At 33.8% G+C, this 14,796-nt stretch overlaps 1 protein-coding gene across 5 annotated transcripts; it reads left to right on the forward strand.

Annotated features, from left to right (window-relative positions):
- Positions 9,762-14,796, forward strand: LOC109333384 (AP2-like ethylene-responsive transcription factor AIL6). 5 transcript variants are annotated; one of them, XM_019568854.1, is made up of 10 exons: positions 9,762-10,077; positions 10,197-10,401; positions 10,677-11,259; positions 11,588-11,670; positions 12,934-12,942; positions 13,058-13,146; positions 13,552-13,625; positions 13,710-13,760; positions 13,852-13,928; positions 14,114-14,796. In XM_019568854.1, the coding sequence occupies exons 2-10, from the start codon at positions 10,254-10,256 to the stop codon at positions 14,584-14,586; spliced, it is 1,587 nt and encodes a 528-aa protein (XP_019424399.1). In that variant the 5' UTR covers positions 9,762-10,077; positions 10,197-10,253; the 3' UTR covers positions 14,587-14,796. The 5 variants fall into 5 exon arrangements, with proteins under 5 accessions (XP_019424399.1, XP_019424398.1, XP_019424401.1 ...); XM_019568853.1 differs by having other exon boundaries at positions 10,200-10,401; XM_019568856.1 differs by having other exon boundaries at positions 10,218-10,401.

A 14,796-nucleotide genomic window follows, 5' to 3' on the forward strand; every position in this document is an offset into this window, starting at 1 on the left:
AGGAGTTTCAATGGCTTTCAAGATCTGTGATATATTACATGTTTCCTGTTTTGATTGTTTTCTTAGCTTTTGATTGATTATATTGGTAGTCATCATCATTTTTATGTTAAGCTTAGTTGTATGTAATGATGCCTTTATATGTCATAAGGTAAGTTTCTTTCTTTGAACAAAAATGCACTATTCATACAGGTTTTACTTTTTATTATTGATAAAAGGGAGGTTGATTAAAGACCTTAGAATAATGGGATAGAGGGAAATGAGAAAGGACCATGGTGATAAACAATAATAATTAGAATGACTATTTAATTAATGAAAAGTGGGAATGAGCGATTTGGATAACAAAATACTGAACATTACTATAACTCGTTTCCAAGACACTATATATATTGTAATCTCATTGCTTTTTAAACCAAAAGTAATTATTGTAGTGAAAGAAAATGTTGTTTGTTTAAAAATCTCACGTGTCATCATAGATTTAAATCATGAAACCTTTTTATCCTTAACATTGTTGAAGGTTAGTTGCAAGTTAAATGCCAGTCAACAGTAAACTAAATAAAGATCTTAGGCCTTCAATTATTGTCTCCTACATAAAATAATACCTTACATTATTTAATTGACATGCTTATAAATCATGAAAAGTATTCTAAAAAATAGATTATGTTGCACTTTCTGAACATCAATAACCTCTCAATAAAGATAAAATGGATGGAATTTGTTATCCATTGAAACAAATATTGTAAACGAGGTTCATTAAATGAATTCAATAAGCATTTTTTTAAAAGACAAATTATTTTTCCAACACGAGGGGAGATGTTAGAGTGCACTATGCTTCTAGGATTTTAAACTCACGCATTGTAAGAAAGGTGAAAAACAGTGTAGAGAGAAAAGAGAGAAAATGATTTTTGTTATTATTTCAAAAGTGATTACAAAGGAGAAGAAGAGGGGATTTGTAGAGAGAAAAGAGAGAAAATGATTTTTGTTATTATTTCAAAAGTGATTACAAAGGAGAAGAAGAGGGGATTTATATATTAGAAGGTTTGGGTTGTTAACACAAAGAGGAAAACCCAAACCTTCCCCATTTGCAGTTACATTGATAACAAAATTGGTTAGGCACACAATAACTACAACACTTAACCATACTCTAATATACCCTCTGAAGTTGAGGGTTCTTGACAATATTACTCAAGTTGTTATAGTCTTTAACTTGAAGTTGATGTCTGAAATTAGTGAACTTGTCTGTTGCAAGAGGTTTTGTGAGGACATCAGCTGTTTGCAAGGACGAGGGAATATGATGAACAAACAAAGTTTTGTTTTGGATTTTATCCCTAACAAAATATAAGTCAAGTTCAATGTGCTTGATTTTGTTATGAAGAACTGGATTGTGGGACATAGCAACAGTGCTAAGATTATCACAATAAATCTTGGGAGTCATGTAAGTGAATTTGATCTCTTTTAGAAGAGATTCAACCCACATAAGTTCTTGAGCAGCTAAAGCAAGACTTCTATATTCTGCTTCTGTACTTGATCTAGAGATGGTGTTTTGCTTCTTTGACCACCATGTGATAAGATTGGGACCAAGGAAAACACATGCTCCAGATGTTGACTTCTTGTCATCAATATCCGAAGCCCAGTCAGCATCACAAAGAGCTGTAAGAGCTAAAGGTGCAGAAATACTAGCTTGCTGCATGTAAAGACCATAGGAAGTAGTGTCTTGAAGAAATCTTAAAATTCGTTTCACGGCTGCCCAGTGAGAATTGAGAGGATGACTAAGAAATTGACACACTTTATTCATACTATAAGTGATGTCAGGCCTTGTAACTGTAGCATATTGTAAAGCTCCAACTATGGACCTATAGAATGTGGGATCATCATAAGCATTATTACCCTTGTTGGAGAGTTTGCAAGTACTAATCATAGGAGCTGTAACAGCTTTGGCAGAGAACATGTCTGCTCTATCAAGTAAGTCTCTTATATATTTGGACTGTGTCATAAGAAGAGAACCAGTTGGAAGGTGCTTTATTTCAATACCGAGAAAATAATCAAGTTGTCCAAGTTGTTTAAGAGCAAAGGAAGTACTTAAATCTTTAATGATTTTCTGAACTTGAGAGTAAGAGGAACCAGTGACAATGATGTCATCAGCATAGACTAAAATAAACAATTGAAAGGTTGAATATGTGTGTATGAAGAGAGAATTATCACACTTACTGACCATAAATCTAAGAGTAATAAGAGTAGCCTTGAATTTCTCAAACCATTGTCTAGGAGCTTGTTTGAGACCATAAATGGATTTGTGAAGCTTGCACACTAATGTCTTGTCAGAGTGTTGAAAACCAACGGGTTGTTGCATATATACTTCTTCATTGAGGGTGCCATTAAGAAATGCATTATTAACATCCAGTTGTTGGAGAGACCACTTATAAGTGACAGCAATGGTTAAAAGAACTTTGATTGTCACTGGTTTAACAACTGGAGAGAAGGTTTCAATGTAGTCAACGCCAAACTTTTGATGAAATCCTTTGGCCACCAATCGAGCTTTGAAATTAAGAATGGACCCATTAGAATTTTCCTTGATACGAAAGACCCATTTGCACCCTATGGCTCGTTTATTTGGTGGTAAGGAAATAAGAGACCAAGTTCCTAATGCAAGAAGAGCATCATACTCTTCTTGCATAGCCTGTTTCCAGACAGGACTCGCTAATGCAGTCTTGACATTCACTAGTTCACTTTGAGCAAGAAAAACCTTAGGCTTAAAAATTCCTGACTTGGACCTTGTTTGCATAGAGTGTGAAGGCTGGACAGCAGGAAGAGAACTACCAGGAAATTGTTTATAAGTAGTTGATCTTGAGACAACAGGACCAGAAGTTGGATCTGAGGCAGTATGATCACTGGTTGGACCTGCAACATCATCATCACTAGTTGGTCCTGAGGCAACATGATCAGAAAACAAAGTAGTGGAATCAGAATGAATAGAATTAGAGCTAGTGATTATAGGATCTGATGGCAATGGGAGACAGTTGGATGTAGGAGGAAAAAAGAGATAAGGAATGGCATTATGAGAATCAGATGAAATAGTGGATCTAGAGGAGGTGTTTTCAGCAAAATGAGAATTTGATAGAAATGGAAAAGAGTGTTCATTAAACACTACATCCTTGGTAATGTAGATTCAACCATCTTTGGATAAACACTTGTAGCCTTTGTGAGTAGGAGAATATCCTAAGAATACACACTCAAGACTTCTAGGTTCAAGTTTATGTTTATTATATGGACGAAGAAGGGGGAAACAAGCACAACCAAAGACTTTAAAGACATTATAGTCATGAATATTGCCAAACAAGATTTGATGAGGACACTTGTGTTGCAAAACAGAAGTAGAAATTCTGTTTATAAGAAAAGCAGCAGTGTTGAATGCAAATTCCCAATAGGTCATTGGGAGATGAGCATGAGACAACAAAGTTAACCCTGTTTCAACAATATGCCTATGCTTTCTTTCCACTGTACCTTGCTGATGGTGAGTATGAGGACAAGAAAGCCTATGTTGAATTCCCAAGGACTTTGGACAGTCTTAATGGTTGTACCAAACTGAGTTTTAATGAGGGTGACAAAATACTGAAACAATGATAAGGTTTCAGATTTTTGCTTCAATAGAAACAACCATGTAAATCTAGAATGAACATCAACTATAGTGAAATAATACCGAAAACCAGAAATTGAATGAGTGGGAGCAGGTCCTCATAGATCAACAAACACAAGTTCAAACGGTGCATTATAGCTGGTAGTTGATGAAGGAGCATGCAATTTATGAGCCTTGCCAAGACATCAGGAGTTACAAAAGTCAGAAAGAGATTTATTACTAACATGAACATTACAAGTCTTTAAGACATTGTAGACAATAGCTTTATGAGGGTGGTCAAGTCTACAATGCCACAAATGAAATGAACTAGACAAATTGAAAGAAACAATAAATGTATTATTTATATTAGTAATAAGAGAACAACTAGGATAAAGAGCATAGCTGGGAACAAGACTGGAAAACGCATATAAGCTATCTTTCGTGAGAGATCCTTGCAAGAGAAGCTCATTAGAATCCTGAGATTTTACAAAACAATCATTAGCATGAAACTCAAAGTAACAATGATTATCTCTTGCAAATTGAGAAACACTAATGAGATTCTTAGTAATATGTGGGACATGTAAAAGATTATTGAAAGAAAAAGTAAAAGGAGAATTAGAAGTGGTAAACTAAGAATTCCCAGTAGAACGAATTGGTATGCCTTGTCCATTACCCATGTAGATATGTTCTGGACCGAGACACTCGATGGGATCATGAATTAGACCAACATCAGAGGTAAGATGATTTGTAGCTCTCGAATCTAAATACCAGATTAAATGCTTCTATGTAGAAGGAAGTTGAGGTTGAGGCAGATTTGAAGTCATTGCATGTGGTGTAGAATTGGTGTTGAAGTAATTGTAACCTCGAGCATATAGAGAAGAAGGAGGAAGAGGACCTGGTCCTAGTAATGAAGAATTTGCCCCAAATGTGTAATGAGAGGATGTGGGTGGACAGTAGGAACTCGGTCCAAAGGTGTAGTGATCTGTGTATGTTGAAGGAAGTTGGGCTTGGGGTGGCCCATGAGGAAAAGTAAGTTGGTGCGGTCCATGTTTGGAAAAGTTGTGTTGACCACGAGAGGTGTGATGTAGTGAATCTGCATAGCCAAAAGGAGCATAGTAGCAGTTACCAATTTCATGACCATGGCGATTGCAGAAGTCACAATATGGCGACGGCATGCGGTGATAACCCCTTCCTCCCCGAAAACGACCACCACGACGGCCTCCACAAAAATTACGAGAAGTGCTATAACCTCCAAAACCATAATCAGGTCTTAGTGAGTGAATCAGAGGTGAATCATGGATGGATGACATCGATGGAAAGGATTTTGCAGAAGGATGACAAGGAGATGTTAATGACGACGACACCGTGACAATTTTTGCCGACATTGCATCTGAGAGAACTTTGGATTGTTTTTCTCCATGCATGACTCAAAAGTAAGGAGAACGGATTCCAAATTATGTAAAGTAGGAATATCAATTTGAGTTTCAACGGAAGTAATTACCGGTTGGAATTCCTCGTTTAATCCATCAAGAACGTAGTCAATATGTTTAGAATTCGAAATCGGAGCACCGATAAACACCAAAGTGTCAACTAGATTCTTAATTTTGCGAAAATACTCGGCAATCGAAGATGAACCTTGAGTTATTGATCGAAGTTGAGAAAGAAGTTGACGAGCCCTAGCTTTGGTTTGCGAACTGCCGAAATTGTGGAGTTCCTCCCACAATTGCCATGAATGTTGACAACCAACTACACGAGGTTGTAGATTCTCCGATAACGAGTTGAGAATCCATAAAAAAAATGGCCTGATCTTGTTCCTCCCATCGTAAGTAATCAGAATTCACTTTGTTGATAAGACGATCATCATCATTGTTGAATCGATGAGGAATTTCGATGCCATGAACAAATTGATTTGCTTTGTTAGATGTTAGTGTAGCAATCATGAAATGTCGACACACTAAGAAGTTTTCTTCTGTGAGCTTCATCGCCGGAGCAGGAAGTACCAACGGTGAAGCCACAGCTGCCAGCGGAGATGGAGAAGAAGAAGGCGATGGAGATGAGAGAGAGATAGCAGGAGTGGTTGAGGTCATGATACCATGTAAGAAAGGTGAAAACAGGGTACAGAGAAACTGATTTTTGTTATTATTTCAAAAGTGATTACAAAGGAGAAGAAGAGGGGATTTATATATCAGAAGGTTTGGGTTGTTAACACAGAGAGCAAAACCCAAACCTCCCCCTTTGCAGTTACATTGATAACAGAATTGGTTAGGCACACAATAACTACAACACTTAACCATACTCTAATAGGCATACACATTTTACATATCACAATTTAATCAACTAAGTAGTTTTAATTCTAAAAATCCAAAAATATAAACTTCAAATGGAATAAAAGTAAAATTTGAAGATTGTTTTAATCAATATAAACATATGTTATCCACCAACAAGACGTTAATATAGTGGTGTAAGATCATACTGGATCCTTAAGTATCATATTATGTCAGAGGTAAAATGTTTGATTTTAAGAATTAATTCTTGTTGGGAAGGACAACCACACAACCCAATATATAGAGTGAAGATTAGTTTCTTATCTATAACTCAAATATCTTGGTTATATATATATATATTATCCTATAATTTTGCCTCATATGTAGATACAAGTCGAATAGGCTCTTAAATGTAGCTCAAACATTGATTATCTTCCTCAATCATATGAGGTACATCAGCTGATGTGGATGTAAGTAGGGACCTGGGCATTATATTCTTCAATAAGCATATTTTTGAGTTACATATAATATTGGATGCGCAAATCGTTGTACCTCTTCGAACCAATGCATCTCCAAAAAGACGAAGCATGTATTAAACTATTATAAGTTTAGATGAGCCTCTTCAGACATGTACACATTGAAAAGAAAGAGTAACTCAGATTTGAGAACATATCTGCTATCTCATATTTTGTGTTAGAATTGGTTAGAAAAATACCTAATAATTAATTTTAATTTAAATATATATTTTTTAATCAATCACAAGCTCATAACACATGAAGTGACACAAAATGTGGGACAACATATGTGTCTTCCTCTACTTTATTTTTTAAATCACATTTAGCAACATAACTGCTTTGATATGAAATATACTCACAACATCTTTTACTAATATCCATAATAATAATAAAAATAAAAAACTATGAATTATATAAGGAACTTAATCACCTTACACGATTTAAGGTTTTGGGAATTGATCCTGTCTAAATCAACCTTGACTAAAAAAAATTCCCCAAAAAAAATTATTTTATAACACTTTAATCAGTGAGTTACTTCAAGAAAAATAATCTGTCTTTTGGATGAAAAATCAAACCTTCTTATCATTTTGGAACCAAACACTGTTAGATGGTAAGATGATTAGGCTATAAAGAATGAATTGATAAAAATATTAAGAGTTTAAGTCATATTCACTACAAATATTAACATATTAACATTTGATTATAAAAAAATAATCATTTACATTTATCAAAACCTCTCCCATCTTTTACTAATATCCATAATAATAATAAAAATAAAAAACTATGAATTATATAAGGAACTTAATCACCTTACACGATTTAAGGTTTTGGGAATTGATCCTGTCTAAATCAACCTTGACTAAAAAAAATTCCCCAAAAAAAATTATTTTATAACACTTTAATCAGTGAGTTACTTCAAGAAAAATAATCTGTCTTTTGGATGAAAAATCAAACCTTCTTATCATTTTGGAACCAAACACTGTTAGATGGTAAGATGATTAGGCTATAAAGAATGAATTGATAAAAATATTAAGAGTTTAAGTCATATTCACTACAAATATTAACATATTAACATTTGATTATAAAAAAATAATCATTTACATTTATCAAAACTAAAAATATTTATCTTGGACCTTAGCATTAATAAAAATATTTATCAATAGTGGCACAAAATCAATATGTCAATGAAACTATTTAAATTAGATTGTAATATCCATATATTGTTAGTGTAAATATTTATGCAAAGTAATCACTATATATTATTTATCATTCATTTAAATTATTTTTATCAAGAGTCAATGATAATTAAATATCATTGGTGAATAATGCATTGATAGTATATAAATCTGAGTGCATTTTCCCCCTAATTATAAGACTCTTCTCATATTAAATTCAAATTCAAAATATGTACATTTGATTTTTCCCTATTTGAATGTATATGTCGCTGGAAGATGCTCATTCAATTGAATGTAGATGCCAAACATATTAATAAAACTGTTTATGGAAAATAATCACACAGAAAATAAAAATATATTTACCAAAATAAAATTAGAATCTTAGCACGAGAAATACATGAACTAAATTGCTAGTATCTTATAATATTTTAGAGTATAACAAATTATCTCGACTTATTTCCTATTTATATTTCACGATTTGTTTTCTGTTTAATAGATTAAGATTCTAAATGTGGTATAAATAGGACAATTAGAGTTATGTTTTGTAATCCTCTCAACATATGATTACACATCAAGTTAATATCAGAGTACTACGTTTTTTTAAAAGCAAAATTGTACTAAAATTGTGATATGTACAATCAAATTCATGCAACTTTGTAGACAACTTCTATTTGGAAAAGAAATGAAACCTATACATTCTTTTTCTTACCTTATCCTTTCTATTAGTCGAAATGGAAGTTATTTATATAAGAATAAAGTATATTTTGTGTGTGAGTAGATAACATATTTCTTTAAACTAATTAAATGTTGACACATGATTCCTTAATTTACTTAAATGTTGATATATGTCTCTTATATTTTCTTTCCACATTCTTACTTTAAGAGTAATATTATATATTTATACTAAATATTTTTATTAATTCTCCTACTCACCAAAAAGTGACACATGTCATTTGTAAACAAATCACTAATAAATAAAATATTTCCTTGCGATCCTGTCATGTTCTTATGGTTAGAGGATTAGTAAGAAAATATATCATTTCCACTTAAATGTTGCAGAGATTATTATTAGATAATAAAGTATCACCACATATCAGAAGATAATTTATCTTATCTGACCAATAAAAATATGATATGTGTATTGTTTTGTTTAGTTTTAGAAATATTTGTGTAGAAAATAATTAAATATGGCACATGTATGAGTTTAACAAACATTAGAGATAATTTATCTACTTATACTATAAGATATTATATTATTAAGATAATAAACAGAGGATGCATGTGTCAACATTTAACTAGTTTAAGGAGATAAAATTATCTCCTCATTCTAAAAAAATTCTAACAATTTGTTTCCACTAACAAATGTTTTCCTATTAGTCACTAATGTATAACTCCATGTATCATAACTTATAATTGATGAATAAAATACTTAAATATATTATTTTTAACAAGAAAATAAAATATCTCCTTCAGCCAATAAAAATATTACATTTGCACTATTTTTGTTTAGTTTTAGAAATATTTCTATAAGAAACGATTAAATATGACACATGTTAAGATTTTAGATATTGAAAAAGATAACTTATCTTCTTCTATGAAAATATACTTTATTCTATTTTAACAAATCATAAACAACCATATATGAAGTGACACACTTTATGGGATAGTAGATGTATTCTCTAAAACATGTGTCACTTTTTTTTTTGTGGTTTATTAAACTAAATTTGTACTAATTAAATTAAATACATTGTATTTTAAAGAGTGAGAATTTTATAATACACTGAGTGGGGCATCCGAATAATGATAAGAAGAAAACGGGTTAGAGTTAAGGACATGAATTTTATAACTGGACCCAAACAAGTTTCAGGGAGTACTGCATGTAAGACAAGTGTGTGAAATGCACACACCAAGTTCAAGGGCATTTTAGCAAATTCAGAACAATCTGAACTCAACGTAACAAACAAATTCTTCAATTTTCCGCGAGCCCGGATCTTTCGCGACCGTGTTTGAGACTTTTTTCCACACACAGCCAAAAGTCACTTCTCTACATTTATTTAATCTTTTTACTATAATCTCTTTGGTACTGGAAATACATTACTTCAAAAAAAAAAAAAGAAACATAACCTGTTATAATATATTATATATATATTAAACTAACATTTTCTTACTAGTACTGATATCCTTCTTCTATAACTCAACCCCTTCTGCTTTTACGCTGAAACTCTTGGTAGCTGTTGTTATATAACTTAACACACCACTCACTCCTTTTCTTCTCTCTCTCTGTCACCACTTCTCTTTCAATTTCTTCTCTCAAACGCAAACACAACCTTCTGAAATGACCCTGCATGCATTTTTCTTCTTCTAAGAAAAACACTTTAGTTGATTTTCATTTATAAAGAAATAGTACTGTACCCTTATGGTGGAGGATAGTAGCTAGCTTTCAAACTTGAACAGAGTAACGCCATTTAGCCTGAGACAAAGAGAGACGTTATTTCAGTTTCGGGGCCCTTATTGTAAGCACAAAATACTGAACCTTTCTTGTTTTTTTCTTTCATTTGAAAAACAAAAAACAATATGGTGTTTCTATAAAAACCGTTGATGTTGATCTGAGTTGTGTCTTTGGTGTGTTCAGAAGAAAGAAAAACATTGATTGAAGAGAGTGAGACTTCATTTTCAACGTCAAACATCAATGGATCGTTCTACTTCCTCTAACTGGCTATCGTTTTCACTGTCCCCCATGGAAATGCTTAGGTCCTCCCAACCTCAGTTCATTCAATACGACACCGCTTCAGCTACCACTCCCTCTCACTACTTTCTCGATAACAACTATGCCAATGGTAAGTAATAAATAAAAACCAAATACCCATTTCACTGAACTTCCATTTTCAATAGCAGTAACACACCCACATGAAAAAAAAATCACTTTTTTTCTCTAGTTCCGAAGTTATAGTGATCTAACTTCATGTGGTGCAAATGGGTTGATAGATACTACATTCTTTGCTTTAATAAAAAACCGATTTTTAGTTTTTCTTAGAATCAGGCAAAACCGAACATGCATAGTGTTCTCTCTGCGGTTTTTGTTTTTTATTTACAGTGAAGCTTTTTTTTGCAGGGTGGGGGAATCAAAAGTCTCAGGTACTATACGGTGTTCAAATGGAGCAAAACGATTGTAACAAGGGACAAGCACCGCCACAAAGCATGGCGGAGCTACCGTCCTCTCTAAACAATCCACCACCTCAAGCGGTGCCGAAACTAGAGGACTTTTTTGCAGATTCTTCATCCTCCATGATGCGTTACTCAGATAGCCAAACGGAGACTCAAGACTCCTCCCTTACCCACATGGGCCACATCTGCGAACACGGTGGCTCCGCCGCTTACTTCGGCGGCAACGACCACCAAGATCTGAAAGCCATTGCTGGCTTCCAAGCTTTCTCCACCAACTCAGGTTCCGAGGTGGATGATTCTGGTTCTATCGGAAAATCTCAACCCACTTGTAACGAGTTTGGAACTCATTCCATTGAGTCCTCCGCACATGAGTTGGCCTTTTCAGTTAACTGTGGCGGCGCCAATGGTACTTTGTCGCTTGGCGTCGCCCAAAGCTCTGAAAAGGCCATAGTTGCTGCTGATTCGGATAGCACTAAGAAGATTGCCGATACCTTTGGCCAGCGAACTTCAATCTATAGAGGAGTAACTAGGTACAATTTCAATTTTATTCATTTTTTTTTTCATTTTGCTAATGTGAATAAATTATAATCATGTTTAACTTTTGTTTTTTGTTTATATATTTTTGCTAATGAAATGAAAGCTTTCTCTTTTTCACACCAAAGGATCTTTTGTGGTATATTTTGGAAGTTGGAAAAAAAAGTATCTCCTTTTTTTACAGTTGTCATTTATGAATATTGAGCTTGTGATTTATTCATTGACCATAGTGTAAAAACTTTAGTCAAGGCCTTAAATTTGGCCTCTTTTCACACATATCTTGGTTAATTTTTTATCACATTTAATTTTTTGGGTACCTTTCAGACACAGATGGACGGGTAGATATGAAGCGCATCTTTGGGATAACAGCTGTAGAAGGGAGGGTCAGGCCAGAAAAGGGCGTCAAGGTATATTTCTCCCTCTTCACATAAATATTTATTAAATAACTTAATAAGGATGAGGATAATTAAAAAAAGAAGAAAATAAATGGAATGGAATATAGTGAAAATGTGAGAAGTGGCTTGCATGCAATGAAGAAGCATTAATGGTTTTTGGAGTGAGGTATATTATAGGACACCTGGGTTTCTTTTTCTCAGAGTCTTTTTCTATGATTGACACTGATAGTATAGTAGTATATGACATGTAGCATTAGTACCAATACTTCTGCTACATGAAGTACTTATTATTATTACTACTTATCCTGTTTTGCTTTCAATTGATTTGATCCAATGTGCCGCCATTTTTTGCTCCATGTGACCTCTTTCTTGTATGCATAGACATATTATTTTGAGATGACTAATTTCTCCCTCTTTCTACACTGCATAATGTCTAATGACTAATATCTATCTATCTATCTATTCAATTCTTCCTCATAATATATGATATATTGTTTCTGTTCTGATTCTGAAGTGGACTTTAACTTTTGCTTTTGCTTTCCATCAGTGAAAGCTGGGTTTGACCACATCACACCCTTATATTGAAATTTTGTACTTACTTACATTAAGAGGGTGGAGCATATTTCACTGTTAACCGAAAGGTTTTTGACAGTGGCCTAGCTCATAATAATGCCATCTTGGTTCTGAAACAAACTCACGGGATTTCTTAGATCTTGTGTGCCAGAGACAAATAACTTAATCAAAATATATAATATTGTAATGACCCACTTTGTTGAAACAAAAGATTGGTTATGTCTATAATTTAACCAATGAGACCTTGAAGTATGAGGGATATGTCTTTGACTAATAGCTACATAGTAGAATTATTGAACAATTATGAAGAGAAAAAATGAAACTGCAAAGTAAATTAATTAGTTTTGTTAATTGTTTAATCTTTTGGCATATTTAGAATTTGACTAGTCCTTGCACAAAGAAAAGAGGGTGGGGTAGATGGATCTCATATACTGTATGGTTGTTTTCTATCCTGGTAACTAAAAAGGACGTGAAAGAGAAAAATAGAAAAAAAGTTGCTTATGCGCATGCACCTTTGCAATGGGCATGGCATATAATCACTTTTCTTTTTGTCATTTGCATTTTTAGATTAGCAACAAAGTGTTTTTTGGCAGATAATTTTGACTGTTCCATAAGCTGATATTCTTGGCTTTTCTTTTGCATGGAACGTGACTTGGTGCATATGCTGATGTCATTCATCTTTATTTGACTCTTACTCTACAGTGTACTTGGGTAAGTATTGCTTTCAAAAAAATAGTCTTGTATTCTCAATCTATGTTAAGCTTTTGTACAGTCATATATTGTACTAGAGAGATGATTGTAGTAAATTTATTGTCATTATTATCAGGTGGATATGACAAGGAAGAGAAAGCTGCTAGAGCTTATGATTTGGCAGCTCTAAAGTATTGGGGTCCCACTGCTACCACCAACTTCCCTGTAATTGTCACTTCTTGTTTTCATTTTTTGATCCATGTTAGTTGCATGTTGCATGAATCCTACATATGTTAAGAGATTCTACTCAAGGAATAATGTTTAGTTTATACTTCATTTTTTTAAGTATGAGTTAGCATACACTCAAATATTGCTAAAATGGGACTTAGTTAATGGATTGTGTCTAATAAATATATGCTTTGCTTGGTACATAAAAAGTTGAAGCTAAGTTACTACGGTGCATCAAGGATTTTCTGACCAATGTGGTAAGATGAAAGAAACATAAAGAATTGGGGGACCAAATTAGGACAATATACATTTTCTTTTTCATGTTTCTACCTTTAGAAGAAGCAGATTTTGCATGGTGATTGGAACTTGCATTACTTAGCTTATTCCTATCTTATTTCGTAGATTTCGAATTATTCAAAGGAAGTGGAGGAGATGCAACATGTAACAAAGCAAGAGTTTATTGCATCACTTCGAAGGTTTGTTTAATTTACTAATTGCTCTATTAACTTCTTAGCATTGTACTTTTACCCAAGATAAAATTGGAATTCCTGTTCTTGCAGGAAAAGTAGCGGTTTCTCCAGGGGAGCTTCAATATACCGGGGCGTTACAAGGTTTGTGATTTGTCATAACATTATTGATATCGATGAAATTTTGTTGTTATTGTGTGACTTATAGTCATATGTTTTATACTGGATACTGCAGGCATCACCAACAGGGTAGATGGCAAGCAAGGATTGGCCGTGTTGCCGGAAACAAAGATCTATACTTGGGAACATTTGGTAAATATTTTAGATTTGGCTATGTCATTCAAAAAAAGATTGAATCAACTGAGTGAATTATAGTAAAGATGATCACATTAGATAGATCATGCCCTATGGCCTGGCTTAAAACATGATTTCATATTATGATTTGTGTGAAGTATAGCATTTTATGTATAATCATCTAATCCATTTCACACTCACAGCAACTGAAGAGGAAGCAGCAGAGGCATATGACATTGCAGCTATAAAGTTTAGAGGCGCAAACGCCGTAACCAACTTTGAGATGAACAGATATGATGTGGAAGCTATAATGAATAGTTCACTTCCCGTTGGCGGGGCTGCAAAACGCTTGAAGCTTTCCCTAGAATCAGAGCAGAAACAACAATCCTTGAGCAATGCTCAGCAGCATCAGCATCAGCAACAACCCCACTGTGGAAACATGAATAACAGCATCGATTTCTCAGCAATTCATCAGCCAATTGCTTCAATCCCTTATGGGGTTCCGTACGATTCATCGACTGAATATTATCACCACAACCTCTTTCACCATTTTTATCCTAATGCCAATGCTGGCACAGCAGAATCTGTAGTAACTTCTACCGGTGCGAATGGATTGAATGCACTGCCAGCATCTGCTGCACCCGAGTTCTATATTTGGCCTCATCAGTCATATTGAGCTGATCAAGTAGTCAGTCATCTTTTGCTAATTTCTTGCTTCTGCTAACAAATCAAAAGCTGTAGTTCCAACCCCAATATTTAAGCTTTAGCTACTTAGAAAGAAAGTTATGAGGTTTTGGTGCAAAGGCTAGGAGTCTTAGTTACAGTAGGTATCTGGATTATGTAGCTAACTTCTCTAAAAATGAGAAATATTTTCAATCTTGCATTA

The sequence above is a fragment of the Lupinus angustifolius genome, chromosome LG18 (genome assembly GCF_001865875.1).
Source record: "Lupinus angustifolius cultivar Tanjil chromosome LG18, LupAngTanjil_v1.0, whole genome shotgun sequence".
Lineage (NCBI taxonomy): Eukaryota > Viridiplantae > Streptophyta > Magnoliopsida > Fabales > Fabaceae > Lupinus > Lupinus angustifolius.